The sequence below is a fragment of the Leptosomus discolor genome, chromosome 1, assembly GCF_034619465.1.
Source record: "Leptosomus discolor isolate bLepDis1 chromosome 1, bLepDis1.hap2, whole genome shotgun sequence".
Taxonomy (NCBI): domain Eukaryota; kingdom Metazoa; phylum Chordata; class Aves; order Leptosomiformes; family Leptosomidae; genus Leptosomus; species Leptosomus discolor.
Genome location: NC_141391.1, coordinates 193,624,511 through 193,646,156, shown reverse-complemented (window position 1 = coordinate 193,646,156; position 21,646 = coordinate 193,624,511). Strand labels below are relative to the sequence as shown.

The 21,646-nt window shown below is 37.7% G+C and overlaps 1 protein-coding gene across 1 annotated transcript in view; it reads right to left on the bottom strand.

Moving 5' to 3' along the window:
• Window positions 1-21,646, bottom strand: part of PTPRZ1 (protein tyrosine phosphatase receptor type Z1) — a 107,353-nt gene that overhangs the window by 19,480 nt on the left and 66,227 nt on the right. The window contains exons 12-16 of the mRNA XM_086462156.1: window positions 16,539-20,118; window positions 12,759-12,903; window positions 5,646-5,737; window positions 2,316-2,401; window positions 34-54 (exon numbers count right to left, since the gene is read on the bottom strand). Coding sequence (XP_086318282.1) covers window positions 34-54; window positions 2,316-2,401; window positions 5,646-5,737; window positions 12,759-12,903; window positions 16,539-20,118 — 3,924 coding nt within the window. The remainder of the gene's footprint in view (window positions 1-33; window positions 55-2,315; window positions 2,402-5,645; window positions 5,738-12,758; window positions 12,904-16,538; window positions 20,119-21,646) is intronic.

Below are 21,646 nucleotides of genomic sequence, written 5' to 3'. Positions count from 1 at the left end.
TGCTAAAAAAAATGCAGTGAAATAATTCCTTACCTGATAAAACTCTTTCAGTGTCTAATGAGGGAATGAATGCAAAAAAAGTAAAAAAAATCAAATTCCACAGCACAGAACAAATGGATAAAAGTGTTTATATAAATTACAATTACTATATGGAAACAGTTATGGTCATGCAATATATATCTCCATAATAACAACAAAACTGAATATTTTGACATAACTCTTAAAGGAAACAATTTCCCTGTTAAAATACTAGCATCTGTTTTCTTATCTTTAGCTTTAATGTTAGACCTTAGGCTGGTGACAGCTTATGCACATGAGCAACATCATTGACTTTAGCCAGATTATCTATATATTTAACTGTTCACTGGATTTGTTATTGGTCCTTATAACTGCATTAGTTTCTCTGTGGAATGCGTTGGCTCTCTTTGCATCCAGCTGTAAGACCTGCACTGGAGCAGGACAGGGTGCCACACAGCCAGCCTCATGGCACTCCAGTGAAGGGCAGCATTACAGTCCTCTGTCTGACAGCAGTTTCTCAGTGAGCCCAGTGTTTTTATAGAGAGAGAGAGACAGGCTTGAAAAGACAGGCACAAAGTCTATAAGACTTGCAAAACTATTCTATTTCATTTTATTGATTACTTTAACTGACAGGAAACTCAAGCATTTATAAGGGCCACAGTGTCAAGTAGGAAATACGTTGTCATCACTAAAAGTACTGTAATCATGCTTCCTAACACTTAAGGATTTCATATTAATCACCTTCAGCTATTTAAATATATCTTCGGCTATTTAAATATATAGATATGAAAAGTGGTTACCAGTCTGAAAATCAGATTTTAAATATGAGTTGTTTTATAGTAATATAAATAAAACCCCTGAACCACCCCTGTACTCTCCAAATGTATGCTGACTCTGCAAAGACAATGACTGTAATTAAATTTTTTCATATCTTCTAAGTTCTTTATCAATAGAGAAAAGACCAGGACTAATTCTGTGGTAATATACAAAGCCAAACATGATCTCCAAGAAATGATGAGGATATCGAGTTTTTTGTAATAGTTAAAACAAGCATGAACTATTTCAGATGGTGCAGGTACAGCTCAGCGAGATGTAGTATATTTGGTCTTTGGATCACTGCTTTAATTTAGGTAAAGAACAATTTAGGAGAACAAATTGCTTTCTGTACCGCTCTCCTCACTACTGGTGAAAGAACTTTGTTACCATTGTATTTACACAGAGTCCTTCAACATCTCCTCTTATTAACAGCCAGTCTAGCTGAAGCCCAGTCCTGTCAGCACATACGCACATGTGTTACAAATGAACAGGTACTGGACATTCACAAGTGTTTACAAGTTTGGTCCCACAATCAGGTGGATATTCTGAATGTTAAATGAATTGGAGAAGAAATGCTGATGAAGGTCAGGTGAATGACATGGAATTTTTGGTCCTTTAGATCACAATACATTGGCTGGGGAAACAAAAGCAAAACCAAAAGATGCAAAACTATGAATTTTTTTACTTTCAGTATTATTTTTGCAGCAGGGATATTACGATAATGTTTTAAATTAACAGAGATCAATTAAAAAACTCGTTTCTATCCCAACTGACTTGTTTTTGTTAGAAATCACTTGTCAAGAATTTTAATAGCACAGCTTTAATTACAGAGTTTGGCTTTATAATGTTTATTTTATGTCACTAGAACATATCCATCTTTAAATTGCTTGTAATGCATATGAACGTGAAAAATGAATTTCATTAGTTACATATGGTGATAGTAAGATTATATGATGAGAGCATATGTTTCAAAATTTTGAAATACGTCTTATGAACCATATACTTTAGGAAAGAAACCGTAAAGCTTTCACTACTTTCACATATGAAGACTGTATTAGCTCCCCTGTTAATCAGAAGTCTTGCCATGTGTACTCATTATTAATTCCATTTTTTTTCTCTGTAAATGGAACAAGCAAATGGGGGTAGCTTCTGCAAAATTCAGTTTGCATTAGTGTTGGAAATGCTTTAGATCTATAAATGAAGATATGATAAACCATATAGATTGCATTATCTTTGCATAGTTTAGTCACACAATCATTATTATCACAGTGATAAACATTTCCATTTGCATCCCAGTCCTTATAAATCTCCCTATATTTATGCATAAACAGTCCTTACAGGGCTCACAGTACTCATAGTTACATGCCTTTATGAAACTGGTCCCCAAGTCAGAATGTAATGCCCAGTTCTTTGTTTCCAGGCATTTAAACTTAACATTCTTTGTATGTGCTAAGAAGAAAGATGACATCATAGAGCCATACCTCAAATTCTTCAGAAAAACCATTACTTGCATGTAAATCTGCAACATGTTTTGGAAAATGCTTTATTGGAATTGCTCCAACATCATCTTAGGGGTGGGAAAAGACAAAAAATATATTTATGAAGAATACAAAGCCAGTGACATATAAAGAAGTTCAGAGGTAGGCAATCCACACAACATCCTGAAATAAAGTCTTTGGCATGAACTTTGGATGTTCAACTCCCACAAAAATAAAAACAGTCTTTAACACCATTAACATTTCTAAAATAATCCTCTAACACTTACAGATTTTTAAATGACTATTTGGAAAGAAGATACAGAAAATGCCTTGCTGTGTCTTGCTCTGTCTTTAAGTCCCCAAAATCAAGGTGCTGATTCTGCAAGATGCTGAGCTGGTCTGTAAATTAAAGGGCACTCAGAACTCCCTGTATAGCCACAGGGAAATGGGAGGATTAACAGTTCACTACACGATGTCCAAAGGGAGAGGGTAGGAGCAGAGCTCTGAATAATACTGCTGAAGAAAGAATGATCAGGCAGAGCCGTCTGGGTGCTTAGGCTGATTAGTTGCACTGGGACTGATACGCTACATGGACTAGTCACATAGTCCCAAGCCTACTAAATTAATGCAGCATTATGCCAGGAGTATGATCTTAACTGATGTGTTGCATGTTTGCATTGGCATCCAATGGAAACAGCAACCACTTTTCATCTTTTACTGCATTAGTGAGTTACTTCCAGTTCTGCCCCTCTTCTCCACATGATTCTATGATTACCTATTGATAATAATCTTACATCTGATCCTGGGAGTGTTGACCGCAAAGTTTCACATCAGGCTTTGTACTTCAAGTTTTAAGTGAAAGATTTAAATTTAAGACTTTCTGGATACCCACAAAGACAATCTTTACATTCTCAATCAATAAACATGATTCATGCAACTTCTGGGTCCTGATACTGAGTCTGAATTTTCCATCTGATGTTTATATTTCAGGACAACTCCTTTCTACTTTATACAAATACAGAAAAACACTCTTGTGAAGAACATTAACAAGGGATCATGTAAAAAAAATTTGGGACTTTTAATCTTCTCTTTCCTGCAAATAAGCCGTGTAAACAAAATCATCTGTTCTGTTAATTACCTGTTAAAGGATGACTTTATTTCAGCTAGTTTTGGTTCTGAAGAATGATTTTTTTTTTAAAGCCTTTCATGGATTAAAAATATGTTTATTTCACAATTTGTAATTTCATCACTGTTTCATATGAGAAAGAAACATCAAAAACATTGAATAAGGACCTGTTATTTACATCAACAGATGTTCAGCATTTAGGCCATCTAATAATTTTAGCTTTCAGTTATGAAGAATTTGTTGATTTGTACTGAGATCCATCTGGACTTCCACTTACATGAATGGATCTGAATACAAAATGTGAATTTATCCAGTCAAGCCTAAGAGAAGCTGAACAAATGTGTAACACTATCTTCACACTTTGGAGATGAAACCCAGCATAAAGTCTTTATTCTAATGATATGCAAACAATGAAAAGGGAAGGTAAATGACCCTAAGAGCAAGGACAGTAAGGGAGAAAGAGATCTCAGGTTTGGTGTAATTACTGTTTTATTTCCTTGCCAGTGCTAATCTCCCAATTCAATCACTTCTGCCTCCAGGAATATATTTTATATCTGGAAGGCAGGTATCACTTGAAACTACTTAAAGGGTCCTAATATTGCCCTGTAATTAATTATTTGTTCTGAATACATCTTTGAATTACACTCTGAAGTGCCAGGGCATTTTCTATGAATAACTGCAATTCTCCGATCTTTGCCAATTGAAACTCCACAAAGGGAAAAAGCTTAATATACACTGAGATCTGTGGAGCGTGCTTTTAGTCATCGTCATAATCAAAAATTAAACTTAGCAGTTACCAAATGCTCTTCCTGCTCTATGCTTTTTGTCAGTATTATATCGCAGTTAATCTCAACTGTTGCAAAATTACACTGCTGAAACAGTTGTGACAGAAAACACAAAAACTGCTCACTTGACAACTCTTGCATGCAAAATAAAACAAAAATATTTTCCCAGTGCTTGCAGCTTTTCTAATGAATTATTTCAGTCACTTTGAAACACTTTTCTCTTTAAGTAAATACTTATCAGTATTTCAGAAGGAAAACCTCCAGCATCAAAACACCTATTTTAAGCACTCAGAATAACTGTATGTGCATTTCTGCCTTATGACAATGGAAAACACTGAGGTGAGCTAGTCAGAAAAAACTGCAAGAAAATTATACAGTTGTACTGCAATACAGTTAATGACAGAGAGCGAGAGCAGGGGTTTCCTATAATTATTGCCACTTGACATTTATATATAATCACATGTTTTCTGAAATCAAGCTATATCCCTGCCTATTAACCATTTAGAAAAGGTTATGCATGTCCTAACAACAGCAATCTCCGGAGGTCCCTTCCAACTCCTACCAATCAATACAAAAGGCATTTAAAGATGCCTACAATTCAGTTACTACAGAAGCCTAATGTCTGGGATTTAGTTAATTAAATGTGTTTACTAGTTATCTACACAAGGGCTGATTTTATTTCCCTTAGTCATTCTAAGGGAACCCATCCCCCTGTGTAACAGCACAGTTTGCAAAAGCATTACTTGTTTAAAAAGATACCCTTTCCTCATGGGTGAAAATGTGGCTCAGGATCTGCTGCAGATTTAATCTATTTAAGGCACTTTTCATTCTACTCATTGAAAAAGCTGGGAGGGCTGCACACACTCCTCTGATACTCTTTGAGGAGGAAAGACAACAAACAGTTTCTCCAAATAACTGTGGTGGATATGAAACCAGAAGATGCTAACAATATTCTGCACTTGTGTATTATTTTTATGAGAGGTTCACTGAGAACTTTACCAGTAGCAACTACGCTAGTAAAATCCGTAAGTTAAAGAAAATGTTATAATTGCAAATCAAATGCAGATAGATGAGGCATATATTGGTCCTGCTGGTAAAATGAATAGGTCATGTTCTATACATAGGTGACAAATTCAACTAAAGGCAGAAATATGTTGCTGGTGTAATCCTCTAGTTTGTGACAGTGAACCAGAACTATTTACTTTGTAAAGTAACGATATTTCTCTTCTGTGTTACCTACAGGAGAGAACATTAATAACATTAGTCTCTACCTACATCAAGTGCACCTGTGTTTATCAGTACAAGAAGGTACAAATCTCTGGTTTACAGATCTTACAGTATGTGAAGAATTCATACGGACACAAACAAAGCAGCATCTTCCAACAGTTAACACCAACCCACAGAACAGTTGACAAAAAATACCTGAGACTGGGAAGATTGGAGCTGGGGGAGCAGAAATCACTCGAGGTGATGTATTATCTTCTAAATAAAAGTGAGCAGTCTGGAAACATTTCCTAGAGGGGAACAAACATAAATAAATATGCAAAAACCCAAAACATTATCTGAGACCTTCTGGAACTCTGGCATTATTAAGAAAGAAAATCATGGTTTCCAAGGAGTGACAAATACTACTGCTATAATATATATATTCCCCCAACACACCACCAAATTACGCATACAACTTGAAGATACTACATTAACTCAACATAATACATAGTTCATGCATCTTTACCTATACCAGAGGCAGAAGATAGAGCACACATCAGACATAATAAAAGCTGAAAGAGGAACTCTGCATCAGGAGCTACTGTAGATGCTGCACAACAACTCCAAGTATAAAAAATGCCATTGTGTTCCTTGCTTATCCAAATTCACACACATAATTACTGTTCCCTTTCATGGGATTATGCTAGCCTGAAGATGGAGCACTGTATGAGATCAGTTCTGACAATTCATCGACAGATCCTATTGCAGACACAGAAATGCAATAAAAGACAACATGCCCTCTAACAGATAAAACAGTGGCTCTGGAACTACTATGACTGGGGCTAAACAACTGTTTCATAATGTAATTGCAACACTGAGGGGCACCTTAACCAAGGAGGACTTCCCAAAGTTGACAGAGAGAAACAGGGGAATTTGTAACTCCAGGAGATGCTAGCTTTGTTGCAAAAACATCAAAGTAGGAATACAAATGGAATCAACCTTAACTATGACCCACAATGTTATTTGAATCTGTGCTGTAATCCAGATGTGAAGATAATAAGAATAGCATCTGTTAAGAGTCCAAGCTATTCAAGGGACTAAATAATCAACTGCTGCTGTAAGCATTGCAAAGCCTCCTTAATTAAAAAATCTCCATATGATTAGACATGCTAATAACAGTCTTTACTCTGGGTCACTTAATCTATTTGAAATATTATTCACTAATCATTAAATTTAAAAAGAAATATACCCATCAGGAAAATATTAATCTCATTTTATATTTACAAGATTCTGCTTCTTCAAAGCTGTTGGCTGAAGGTTTTGTATGATCATTTGCTATTTTGTGTAATGACTGTTATTTTAAATTCTTCTGTACTGTTCCTGTATTACTGCACTGATAAAACCCCTCATATAACTGTTATAATCAAAAAGAAATTTTGAAGCTTTGAGAAATATAGGGAATATGTAGATATTGTCCTTCTTTCCAGAATCATTTATGCAGATCATAAAGACTTCGGTAAACTTATTTGAATTAAGCCTCTGGGAAACATGTCCATACTCTTGGAATGCGTTGGGCGTTTTCTGTCTGTATACAATGCAGATTCTCTTAAAACACAGGAAAACTGGATAGCTACATCAAAGGAAAAGTAGTGGCAGGCAAAATAGTTCTGGTGATTCACATGACAATTAAATTTGGAGTCCAGCTAGAATCCTCTAAAAGCATATTTGTGATGTTCATAAAGCAGCTTTGGCTTTGCATGGCATCTTTGGAGTAAGGCTACCCATTATGCACTTAGTTCTGCTTAGAAATGGCAATTTTGGATGCTGATCAAGAACACATTCAGGATGTGATTGGGAATATCTTTCCAGCTTTTAAAGAAGCTCTAACATTAGCACCCCACAGAGTTAGTGGCTGCTGAGGTGAGAGAGGCTGCCTCAATGCTAGCATAATACTGAAGAGTTAGTCTCTCGGCTGTGTGCGAAACGTCTGTGAGAGGCTGACAAGTATCAAAGTACTTCAAATCACTAAACACTTTTGGAAAGTCTGGCCCTGCCTGCTGGGGGCAGAGAATGCTGATGTGCTGTTTTTAACAGTACCAACCAACCAAACATGCCAACTAGCAGGATGCTAAAGCTCTAAAACCAATAAATGTCCTCCCCCTAATGCCTATTGCTTACGAACATGATCACACCTAAAGTTTATGGACTAACATTACGGAGTTTTGTCACCTCCTTGCTCGAGAAGAGATTGAGCTAAAAAGAATTTAATTAGCATAATGGCTTTCCTATCCAAAGCAGTATTCGAACTGTCCTCATAATATGCCATACATTCACAATCCCTCACTGAGCCACTGTATCTTTAACAAGTTAATTATGGCTGAAAATAAATTACACCCTTAGCACATTTGGGAGACAAATTCATAGCAGTTGACTTAACCTGTAATAAGACTCACAAATAGGCACTCCATCTGCTTCTGCATCAGCAGTGAAAGCCTTCATGACTAAACCTAATGTTAATAGCCATGTCTTGTTAATTATCACTTGTTGTTAATGAAAAAAGTGATGACTATTTCAAACTTCCAGACAAAGGTCCCGTTACTCAATGTTAACCTGATTATTTAATTTACACCTTTCATCACAGCATTTAGATCTTCAACCTAAAACTGTAATTTGCAATTTAGACACCACATCTTCGAACACACACTTTATATATGGAGATGGTGCTAAGCCATTGAATTAATTAGAGTGTCTGTATCTGTACAGGAAGACATGCAGCAGCAGCTCTTTGGTTTAACAGGAGGGATATCAGATCTGAATGAACACTTAAATGCGAGCTACGTGGGACAAGACTATGCCTCAGACTGCGGAGGACATTGATATTCTGGTGCGCAGGTCCCAGGACCTTGGTTGAGGATACGTGCTGTCTAATTCTCTCCTGGGGCAGCGACTGCTCAGAGCTTGACTGGGACCATCACCAAGGCAGACGACACAGCTCGGTGCTGTGTGCGTGTGTGTGCAGGCTGCTCACCGCTCACCTTGGCTGAGGAAGGGAGCTGAACCTCGGAAGTCAGAGGCATCTGGGACAGGATGGGTTTGCATATCCATTGCTCGCTCAGAAAGGTCTTAGAGGCACGATTACCTCTTTCTCTTGAGAATTTCAGTGTCTTTTGTGCTCACAGGATATCCGCCAATTCTCAAACACTTATTCGAATTTATTTTTAAATGGTTCAGATAATTTAAAGATCCAATGGATCCAAAGGATCTTCAAATGGATCCTCAACAGATCCAAAGATTCCAATTATTCACTTTTTAAATGGTTCCAATTAAAGTTTTTCCTTCATGGATGGATGATTGTGGCCCTTGTAAATTTAAATCTGTGTTTAGTGTGTTTCTGCACGTGTGAGTTTAACTATCCTTAGAGACTGTTCTCAACTCTGTTCCCATAAACCCAACACAAAACTCAAGGCATCAGTTCAAATCATGGATAAGAAAATGAACATTCTCTGACAGCTGTGTTTCAAAGACATAGGGTGGTAGAGGAAAGTTAAAATTTAAATGACTACTCAGGGTGTTTGTCATTGGGTTGGTCATTTCTAAGGCACTGCTGTCACGTAACTTCTAGCAGGTTTCATGACAGCTGATATTCAGTGTGTCTATAGATGCTAATGTAGCTGGAACTGCATTAGCAGTTTGCTGTTCACATTCTTAGAGCTCTTACTGAGATTCACCTATATTTGTTGAAAAATAATCTTGAGTGATACAACTCCTACTGACAACTGTTACCATTTTACTATTTTCCAAGCTCTTCTTATGATAACCATTATAAAAATTGATCTGCACAAATTGCCTGACATTTCTTTCTATATATCATTTCAACAGGTTTATTTTCATTGATCACTTCTATGAACTGTTCCAGAACAGTACATACATGCATAAGCAATTTCCAGTATACTGTATGTTGGCACAGAGAAACTTTCAACTTCAGTCACCTTAACAGATATGGTTAATTCAGCAAAATGGGAATGATAAAGTCATGCAGAAATGAAAAGAACAGAGCAAGGACATTCAAGTATCCCTGCTGCATCTCTGCTGTAAGGACTCAGGCAAGTAGATAGGCACTGAAAGAGATGGATAGACTAGATTTGGACAGAAAATTCTCTCTAAAGCTGTAAAAAAAAAAATCTATCCAGACAACAAGGCCACTGAACAGGCAGAAGAATCTCATTATTTATTCCACTGTAATCTTAATCATGCTGAAGAAATGAAAGGAAAATGGCATTGCTTGAAAATTGCTTGATTTGCACAAGATTTGATGCACAGAGCCACAGTAGTTCAAAACTGTGTATTTTCCTACTGGCAATTAGATAATCTTTAGACAATATTGCCATTAGAAGTTTTCATCCCTGTCAGAGAAATGAGTATTTTATCACAGAAAGATTGAAATTATGCCTAATGAGATAGCGAAGAGATTGGGGAATTTCCTCAAGTGCTGATTAACAATTTCATGTAAAAACAAAAACCCCAAAACCCAAACAACAGATGGTAGAGAATTATTTTTCTGATACAAGACATTCAAGTGAAGAACAAGATAATTTTGCCTTTTTTTAACCTGAGAAACTGGAACTTGTCCCTCTTGGTAGTTATTTGTTTTTTAAACCAAATAGCACACCTTTTGCATATTAAACATGTATTTTGCATATTCAAATTAGGAGCTAATAGTGGAAACAACTCAAAGCACCATTCATTCAAATACCCAGCTAGGATATATCAACACAATTTTTTGAGTAATGTTGCCAAAGGAATATAGAATAACTTCTTGCAAAGCTAAACTTTTAATGAACTTTAATAAGGGAAAATAATTGGATCATATAGAAAAAAAATTATAAAAAGAAACATTTCAAAATAAACTAAATCTAATCATAAAAATTCTTATAGATTTTATACTAATATTTTCCAGGCTTAACATAGACTGCACAGCAATAAAGTCAATGCTCTGATTTTTCCCAGGGTTTAAAAAGAGGTGAGGGTCTTGGCACCTTTGAAAGAGGGCCACAAAGTCCTACGTACAATACACACTGCTTATGTTTCATTCCTCTGAAATAAGAAACACGTTACTGGTGTTATCATAATGCCAAGAGAATTTTCTTGAGGATTAACAATAAAAGAGCTCCATATTTTATTTTGTATTACACAAGAAATACAGAAAAGATTAAATTCAAGTCAAGAAGATATTACTGCTAACGGGATTTTTGTTTTATTTTGAAAGACCTGTGTTACAGAATTGTTCATTCCCAGAGAAAGAATACAAAATGAACACAATGTTATTCTGCAAAAACAAGCTTGTAACTTGTAGGATTACTAGAACTGCACTGTACAATCTGGGTCTTAAAATGGATGGTGTTCTTTGGCAAACAGAAGAGATTTCAAATACTATTTAGCATCAGGGATGAAACCCTGTGGAAGATGAATATGAACATTCGTGTTGTGTAATGTGAAAGACAGGAAAAGATTCTCAATATGAAAATGGTTAGCTGGAACTCCTGTGACAGACAGCATAATTATGCAACTAGACATAAACTAAGAAAAGAGTTGTGCAATTCTTACAGCAATTAACTACTTCTTTGGAAAGAAGAACAAATCCTTCTGAAAATTCATTGCTCAAAAGTGTCTTTAATAAAGCCAAAGGCTGTCTGACTTGCTAGCACTGACTTGCTAGCAGACTTGTCTGGAAGAAAGCAAGCTTGAACTCAGTGCCTTAAGCCTACTCTGTTCAGGGACGGGATGTATTCTGTCCCCATGAGGGACACACCCTGTTGGGCCAATAGAAAACCAGGGTCAGAAGACTAGAAAAAAAGTCAGCAAGCACAACCCTGACTTCATAGCCTAGGGATTACAGTAGTCAGTAGCTTGGAAAGGGCGGTCAGGGTCTAGTTCCTGGTTCTTCACCACTTTTATACCTTTATATTAAGCAGGATTGAGTAGGGGAAAATAAAAAGAAGAAACAAGCTCTGGAAGCATCTGTGAGATGTTTGGGCCTGCTTCCCTCTTTTCATACAGCTTCTGGAAGAGCAAGGTCCTGGTTCTCGCTGCTAGTTCACATGTTAGCACTGCAGAAGCAGAAACAGGATCACGTTCCTGGCAACCACCAAACAGCAAGAATCTCCATGGCAGGAAGTTTTTGCAACTTATTTCCCCCTTCTAGACCACCACTGCGTTTCCTCCCTGGCAACCTGCACACTCGAGAAAGTGTTAAGGTTGTGCACGGATTTTTGAAAGCCCTACGAAAGCTTAAGCAGACGCGTCCCTAGGAAGACTCTCTGGCTTTACTTAGAATCAATGAAACAGAGCCACATTCTGTCACATGGCTAACTAGATTCCTGGTATGCTTTTAGCTCAGGACAGCTTGCATTATTTCACACAGCTCTTGACACAGTTTGGGGTTAGCACAGGGCAGAGACCATCCCCAGTAGGTGATGTGAATGCAGCCACTGTTTTTTCCCCCTGTGAGGGAAGAGACTTCATCTGTATAGAAGAGATCTGTGCCATGCCAGCTGGTCTATTTCACAGTATAGATATAGTCTGTTATGTTATCATGACTTCTTATAGCTATCATGTCTCTTTAGCCTAATTTTTTTTCTTACTGTCTTACCAATTTATCAAGTCACAGAGAAACACGCCCATGAGGGAACTTGAGCATGTGTGTGCACATGAAACACATCCTTAGTCACCCACTGAACAGTTTGAAAGGCTGGGGGGCAAATTATGGTTTGAAAGAATCACAACGTAGAACAACTTTTTAAACACAGAACATCGTAAGAGCTACTCAGTAAGTGATCTTAAAACTTTTCTACTATTATAGTATCATCAAATTATCCCCTTATTCACATAGTCCTGTTGAGGACTCATCCTAAATTGATAACTACCTTTTTTAACTGTTAAAGGATTGGAAAGATAGGAAACAAATCCATGCCATGCTATTTATTTTTCTTCTCCCTCCTGTTCTTCCCAGTGCACTGTCAAGTCACTGGGGTTCTAGGCATTAATAATCACAAGTAATTGTTTACTAAAATCTCTCAACACGGAAATAAACTATTTGCAATGGTTCAACCCTCTGCAACCAAGAAGAATTGAAGTTGAGCATTTTGGATAGAAATCACCTTATTTTGCCAGCCTTGTCACTGCAGCACTGGGAACAATACAAAGACACGGTGAGAGACAAGATCCAGTCTCTGTTCTGTAAACCAGCTCAACAATGTCATTCACATTTTTCAAATCAGAGCTCTTTAGAACTGAAAAAAGAAAACCAAAACCAACCAAAAAACAACTTACCTCCAGTATATGAGAATACCCACAAGAATCACTAGACAGATAAAAGTCAGGGCTGATACGACCACAAGTGGTATAACTGTCTTCTTCTCTGATTCCAGACTCTCAGCTAGACCGATACGAGACTCATGGCTACTATTACTTGCCTCTGCAGTCAGAGAAAATTGAAACAGTCCATGTTTAAATTCTGAGAAATGCACAACATGAGTGAATGTGTCTTATAACGAGCCTACTTAATACCACTTACCTCTATTTTTTACTACGTACTGCAGAAAGTGTATAAATTTGCAAACCAGCTTACAGAAAATAAGCAGATAGAGGGCAAAGCAAAGGGTTCAAGCTTATGTGACTCAGCCTTCCAGCAGTGGAGACTTCTCTTTGTAAGAATAGCAGATTGTTGTTAAAATATAGGAGAAGAAATTTTTTTTTTTTTTCATCTGTTTATTAGCTGAAAGCCAACCGAGTTAAGGAATCTGAATATATAATATTGGAATGTGTAAAGAACATTCTGATATTAAACTGTCACTCATATAATGCAAATCACTTCTCTGGCTAATAATTTAATAGGAAAATTTTCTTACAATAGTCCCTATGTGCTTGCCCATTCTGTAACTTGCCTTGTAGATATATCCTGCTTCCTCTGAATCCAATTGCAGTACTTCCTCCCTCAACTATACTGGAGCCAGAATTAAACTTCCTACCTCCATCTTCACAGGTGATTAAATTATTATTTATATATTGCCTAGATTTCACATTTCTGTCAGCCTTGTAATGCTGGTGACAAATATTTGGGCATAGGTATCTGTATTAAGATTAAAACACTGTATTTTATAATCTCATTAAGTAAGGGAACACAATAGTAGATAAGACCAATCCTGTATTTTAAACTTTGGTCATAGCTCAAGAAGTAAACACTTTAAAACTGTGATTTTGACACAGAATGACTGATTCTTTTCAACCTGTGCAGTTTACTGTGATCTGTGACCATTATAGGAGTTAAAACATAGGAATAAGCACTTTTGCAGTTGTGATTTTCTAAGAATGTTTTCTACTTTTGTGAACAGCCCTAATTCAATGAATGCTCTGTATGGGAGCAGAACTTTACTGTCTAGAAATCAGCTGCATGCCACTGGGATTTCAGGGGACCAATTCTACATGAATAAAATGCTTTCAGACAAAAGGGAGGAGGGAATGGAGTTGGATCTGAAAAAAAAAAAAAGACAACAAATCACATGTTCTAAATTGGACGTCAAAAAACAAACAGCTTCACACGGTACAGATTTCCAGGCACCTCTCTGCTTGCTTCCATTTTCCTGAGGACAGGGGCTTTCAGGGCTTTATATGCCAAAAGGTGTAGGCTCTGACCTTGCAGACATCTTTAGTTCAAAGTACTCTTGACACCCAAATCAATCACTATTTTTTAAATCCTGTAGCTCAGTGGGCAAAGCGATTGCAGGCACAAGCTGCTTCTGAAAAATCTGTCCCCGAGTTTCTGGTGAGTAGGGTAAACTCAGTATTTCCTATTGATTTCAGAAGAAACTATCTATATGCGTGAGACATCCGAATATGATCCCTTTGAAGCATTCATACTTGCTTATCCAACTCTGGACTAATGCACAGCATAAACCCCAGTCTTATCTGTGTGATGAGAGGGTTCCTTCAAACTGCAGAACCAAATACTATTAGGATTCCTTCTATGGGGAACAAAGAGCAGGCTTCTCCTGTCATAGAAGGTTTCTTGACTACTTCGCTATCACTCCAATGATAGTGGCTGAAAAGGCAATCTCATCTATAGTAGATATCTTTGCTCCCTAATAATCGATGTCTTTGGATCCTTTGCATATTTCTTTATTTTAATTTCTCTTCCAGTTTTTCAACTGAATATTTAGGTAACCATAGAGATCTTATGGAGAAAGCCCTAGTTCGGAACAAGCAGAAATATTCATGAACAACTACAAAGACTGGGAAAAGTTTAAATGACATTTTTTTCTGTAATGGTCACAACAAGAAGACATTTCATCAACTTCTGGTGAATGCACTGTAATGTATAAATAAGTTGTCAGCAAAGAAGGTTTTTTTGTTTCGTTTTGTGGGGGTTTTTTTCTATTTCTTTATAATTGAATTAAGCAAAGATGTTTTTAATTTACAGGAGACCATGTTAGACATGCTCACATTGAATTTTCAGTTTATTAAAAGACAGTATTTGGCATCATTTATTGGAAAAAATAAGGTACATGAAATGATACTGTATAGTGTCTTTCAATAATATCTAGAAGACAAACTCTAAGCCTGTTGTACTATTACTCCTTCTCCTCCAGTATAATCCTTTTTGAGTTACTATCAGTAACAATTGAAATGACACCCATTATGTAAACTATAAATCTCTTATGGTAATGCTCATTCACATTAGTACCATAGGTTTTGAAATATTGCTGTTCTTTTTGCTGACTTTTAAAGAAATGTTATGCATTTTACACAATATGGTAACTACTTACCTACTGAACTAATTGACTTATTGATTCAGTTTTATAACACCTACCTTGTAAGGACTCCTACTAATTTCAGTATGTTTTCTATTTTATTTTAACTTTTGTTTTCTATTTTTCACATTCTACTAGACCCAGCTACACAGAGCATCAGTTTACCACCTTTTCGTATTACAACAGTGTTCGGTTACTCGTGATACGAGTAATACCACTTCATGTGATTTAACTGTGTATTTGTAGGACTGGGCTGAAAATTGCTGGAGCTTTGTGGATTCCATTCATTAGTGGGTTTAGTTGAATAATACTGCCCTCTACAGATGCTGTAAGTACTTAATGGAAGTTCAATTTATTTTCTAAAATAACAATTTAACCTTGTTTGGTTTTTATTTTCCAAACATCATAGATTGTTTACTCTTGGGCTTTCAATACTCTAACAAGAGGCAATGCAAATTATGTATCTGAATGCTTCAGGTTTTCCAAAATGTATTTTTAAATACCAAGGAAATGCTCTATATTTATCAGGTTTTTATTTATGTGAGGTGCAGTTTTGACTTCTGACCTTATCCTTGGAATCACAGATCACAAATACTCTCACTGACTTCAAGAGGACTAAATAGGAAAATAGCACTAAATATAAACATGTACAGGAGAATCTGGCTCTAAGTATTTTGGAAATATGCAAATCTGGCACAAAAAGTCTGCATCTCACTGAAATCTGAAGGTGGCATATAGAATAAGAATGAAAATGAATGTTTTTATGAGTTAAGATGAATCATAATCAAACTGAATCATCTTCTTCCTTGCTCAATACATCTTGGAAAACACAGAACACAACACAAGGAGGAAATGTGCTACTGTAAGTTAAAAACCAGAATCACAGTTATGTTTCCTCTGGCAGAGGCATGGTTTCCTCTGGTGTATTTCCATAAGGGCAGCCCTTGTCTTTGTCCCTCTTAAACCTTTAAAAGTAAAATTAAACAATCAACATGGAAGCAAATTCTGGTTTTAGGTTGTGCATCACCCAACTTCTGCTGACAGTACGCCTCTATCCAAAAGCAGAGCATGAATCTTCTTACTGAAGAATATTTCAGGTGCAGTTTTAAGTAGCCAAAAGTAGCATTCACAAGATAGCCAGCTCATCATGCAACCCCTGTTCCCCAATACTTCCTTAATTGCACCCACTGGCACTGTTACGTTCTCCTTTTATTATGTGTAGATAAACCTTCTCATTCTCTATGGCACAAAAGTATCCCCTCACAGCTTTCCATGGTATTCATTAGACTTATCCATAACTAACCTGCCTCAGAGATGTTGAATACTGATGAGTGATCACTAGCAACAGATGAGGCTGATGACTGTGAAGATCCAGGAGTTAATTCCGAGTTACCTGCTTCAACTGCCCCTTCAGTGTCTCTCTCATTAAGGTCAGGAAAACTGAAATCTGTTGAAGTTTCATTATCATTAAGGCTATCTGAGGTACCTTGGCCAGAACCACTTTCTTCATCACTTGTAAAAACAGCCCAAGACTTAGACTCTGATGTGTTTTGCAATGGGATGCTAGCAGTCTGAATATGGTTCTCCAAAACTGTTGTGCCGTTGTGCTTCTCAGGTATCACACTCGCTGCCAAAGTCGGTACAGATGTATAATTGTGTCTGTCCGTGGTATGGTTTATCTGACTGTCTGATGCAGCAGTCAAAATTTTCTCTTCTTCTTCAGGTTTCTCAGAATGTGAGCTTATAATTAGATTACTCTGATCCTTGTTATTGTTTACCTTTGTATTTTGTTCCTCTACTACCATATCCTGAGCTTCTCTATGGGAAGTGCATGAGATACAGTTACTTACAGGGACACCATCATCATATTCATCGTAGTCATCCTCAACTACGGAAGGCCACAAATCGGTACTGGACATGATACTGGGAGATAACCCAGAGGATTCTCTAGAAGGAATCAGCAACCTACTCAAAGTTACAGGGATCTCACTTCTGGGAGGAACAGCCGTAACAAAAATATGTACATTTGGTAAAGGAAGAGTGTGATGAATGGACACGTCAGAATCAGAAACAATTGCAGGCACACGAACAGGATCAAAACCAAGTGTAGAACTTGAAGAGACACTGGCAGCCTTGCTTCTTTCAAAAACACTTGAAGAGATACGGCTGTCTGCAGGAGTAGCTACATGTGGTAATGTATCACCTGTTAGGAAGGGAGTTGTTACGGCATTTGCTGCTTGGGGGGGAAAGGCATTTGTATTTTCTAAACTGGTCAGCTGGAATGAAACATCACTACTGTACAATGAAGGCATAACCTGCTGAACATCTTCACTGTCAAACAAACTGGATGAAACATATTCCTCACTTGCATAAGAAACAGATAAACCTTGAAGTGACGCTGTGGGCTTACTAAAAGTGTTTGACAACACAGCAGCAACGGAAGGTGCAGATGTAGAATGCAGCACGGTTTCAGTTGTAGCAGAACCTGGTGCCATTTGATGCAATATTTGGTCAAATGTAGAACTATCTTTATGAACCCTGGAGCTTTCAGCCAATATTGGATCACTAGGCATAACTGCAGCCGTGTTAAGCAGAGCACCATCGCCAGAAGACTGGAAGGAGGATTGCAGTAACGCTTCGTTATTTAACGTAACGGAGGTTTCATAAAAGTATGGCTGAGTCGAGGACAACATTTTGCTATAAGCAGGGGCAGAGAGAGCTTGATCTGAGCTTGCACTAAGCATAGGTTTAAGCAAAGTGTCATCAAAGGCTGGAGTTGTAACATGCAAAGGCTGAACAGAAAGCTGATTTTCTGTAAGTTCACTAATACCATGATCAAATACCTTAGTAGTGGGAAAAGCAAGAAAAACTGGAAGGATTCCCTTTGTGCTAGAAACAGGAAGTGAGCTTTCTTGCAGAGACGTATTCTGCTTAATTACATCATTATTAGAAACAGATGTAGAAAGTTCAGGTGTCACTTTACTTTCAGCATTGGAAGTCATTTCACTTAAAGAAGAGGAAATTTGCAGTTCTCTCTCATCTCCATCTATAACACCACCTTTTTGAAGCATCTTATTAACATCACTAAACCCAGATGATTCATATGTGATTTCATCTACAGAATCAGAAGAAGAAATGTTAAGTACCATCAAAGTGTCTGTATCAGGCAAAAGGGACTCACTACCAGAGTATGCTTCAGACCAATCCGTATCACTAGATAGAGAGCGTGTAGGCTGCAGCAAAGTATCAGCTTGTGATATTACAGAAGAAGGTTTATGCACCAGTGCATTGTTATAGCTGCTAAATAAAGAATCTTGACGAAATACGTCAACAGAATCATGCACCAATTCTGCTGAGTCATAGGAAACAGTAAAGCTTTGAAGGGAGCCCACATTACTAGACAAAGCGTAAGGAAGTTCAGACATTGTAGGTAGTACAGGCATATTTAAATCACTGCTGGATGGTTCAACTTGAGAAAATATGTGAGTTCTATTATGACCAAATATCAGCGTCTCTGAAGCAGCATGAGTAGGCTGATGTGACACCACATCAGTATATTGAGCAAGGCTTGGCTGTATTAATGTATCACCCTCTGCCAATGTCAAAGAAGCATGCAGGGACACCTTATCACTTGCAACAGCTGGAGTAGCACTTTGTGGAAACATTTGAGAAACTGTATACAAACGGTGAAACATTTTACTACTGGAGGAAGCAGAGGAAAATGTAAGCAAAGGTACATCATCATAGGAAGACAGGGTGGGTTCAAATGACACATCAACACTGGGAAATACAGGTGTAGCATGCAAGGTCACATCACTATCTGATGTAGCAGGGGTAGTGTCGAGCATCTGAGAGTCAAACAATAAAGGGGTGACTAGAGGAAACACTTCACTACTGTAGGAAGGTTGAAGAGGTATCTCACCATTATAGACTGGTTGAGTTGTCTGAGAGAGTACCTCACTGGCAGCAGAAGCAGAACCATATTCTCCAGAGCTTGAAGAGATAGAGTGAGGCGATAATTCAGCAGAGGAGAAAGCAAAGGTAGAATAATGTGGCAATTCTAAATCCGCATCTGAAGTGACTTGTGAAACCACTGGGCTGCTGGAATAGGGCACTGTAGCTGGCTTTAATCCTTCTACATAAGCATCAGTGTAACTGGTCTGAGACAACTGCCTGCTAGTCGATGTATCAACAGATTGAGTTGTCAGATCTGTAGCATTACGAAACCATAAATTTCCATCAGTGGAAGAAGTATGCTTTGGAGGCTCATCAGAGCTTGATGGTGCTACACCTTCTGAAACATACTTAATGGAACCTTGGGAAAGAACATCATACATGCTTATATCTGGGCTTCCTGAAGGAAGGGTGTCTTCTTGGGAGGTCTCCTCTGTAACCAGCTGTGCTGAGGAAGTGGTAAGAACTGAACTCCGAAAGTCATCAGATTCCTGATGAGGCTTAAAAGGAGACAATAAGAAATCTTCGTCACTATGACCAGTAGTGGCTATTCTTGTTGGCTCAGTGCCTGAAGAAAGGTATATGTATTCTTCTTCTACACCTTTGGTGGAGTCAATGAGTTGAGGAGGAATTCCAGTAATTGTTCGGGATTCCAAAACAGGATCTTCCTCTTCTTCAGAAATTTCACTTACAGGTGGAGAAGTAGGGTAATAAACTGCTTTGAAAACATCATCCTTACCACGCAATTCTTCTTCTCTTGTTAAGTATCTATTTGTTTTAACTTCATCGGGTTTTGTCCCCATTTTTTCTTGACTGTAGCTGGATGTAGTCACCTGGAAATCTTTCCTCATTTGGTTAATTGTACTGTCAGTGCTGGGAATCACTGCAGTTTCTTCATCCACCTCTGTTTCCTTTTCATCAACTTCATCCTTTGAAAAAATATCATAGCCAAAGACAATTAAAAATGTTTATAAACACTGTACACAAATGAAAACCAAAACTACAATAATACATTCTCAGGGCTCCATAAGAACAAGAGAAGCAAAACAAGACAACACTTGAGAAGACTGTTGGTCTCAAAGCAAAATATTTAGCTGCAAGAATAGGGATCCTCTTCTCTCTTGAAAATGTTACTCATTTGCAATACAAACAAAAAAAAAAAAGATGTGTCACAACAACTTCTTAAATGTTCTGTTACTTTTACTCTGTTTGAAAGACAAAAACCACTCATAGTATTTATTTACTTCATTAAAAGAGCTCTACTTCTTTCCTAATAAAATGCAATTTTATATTAAGTATGCATATGCAGTGAAAAATGGTTCTGCTATCAGAATTTCTTAAGAGATTTGCACTAATACCCTGATGTTGATTAAACTGTCATAGTGACAGAACTTGTAAAATATATTTATGACCTGTCCTTAAATCTGCTGAATCTTTGGAGTTTTCTGGAAAAGAAAAGCCTGACTGTAACAGTTTCACAACCGTAGTGAGTGATACCACCTAGTCCTTGTTATGACACCTTGTTTGCTGGACATGAATAATGATACTTTGTAAAAAATCTGTGTCAGAATTTTGACTTTTAAGGACAGATACAAAAAGAAAAAAATAATAATTACATGCCTAAATACAATCAGGATTTAGGCAGTCATTGAGGATCTAAGTTCAAATCTTTTCATCCCCTCCCCAACTTTCCCTGCCCTAAAACAAAAAACATAATGTGGAAGCATCTGACTTGCTCAGCAGGCATTTTCGTTTTGACCTAGACACAGCAACGTCCACAGCCCTGTGCTGTGCCCCCATCTAGAACCGCACCAGAACCAAACCTGTCCACGCACAACTCTGCAAACTAGACTGAGGGGCACCTTCAGTTTCTGAAGGGATTTGATTTGACAAGCACACATAGCAAGAGACACCAGCAGGACAGAGCCTCTCGTATAACACAGTTTCCACTTCTTTTTCTTTTGAAGATCTGGCTTGGTGATGTGGTGGCAATACCCACTGGCTTTTATTCAAAAGCATAATGTTGAGAGAAAACAGCCAGAAGACAGGAGACTGTGACACAGTTGTCAGGCTAAGAAATCCTCAGTTTCCACTATATTTCAGGCTGAGTGTATCTCCCACTCCTGCACTGAGGTGAACAGGGCACAGCAGAGAGAATAATGTACAATGCACGGCCTTGGAAAGAAAGCGCCCAGGATGAAGCGCTACTAAACAAACTACTAACTGGGGCGCTCAGCGAACAGGAGTTGTTGGCTTTTACCCAGTCTCACCAGAGTGAGGGCTTTAACCACCAGGCTAGAGCCGTGCTTCACACCGCAGTCCCCTTTTTCTACCAGGAATCTCCAGTGCACTCACACACCTTAAGGTACCTCAGACACGACTCTCAGATTTGGATTTTCATTCCAAGGTCTAAATACCTAAAATGTAGGGACAGCAGCACCTAGACTGTGTGTCCTC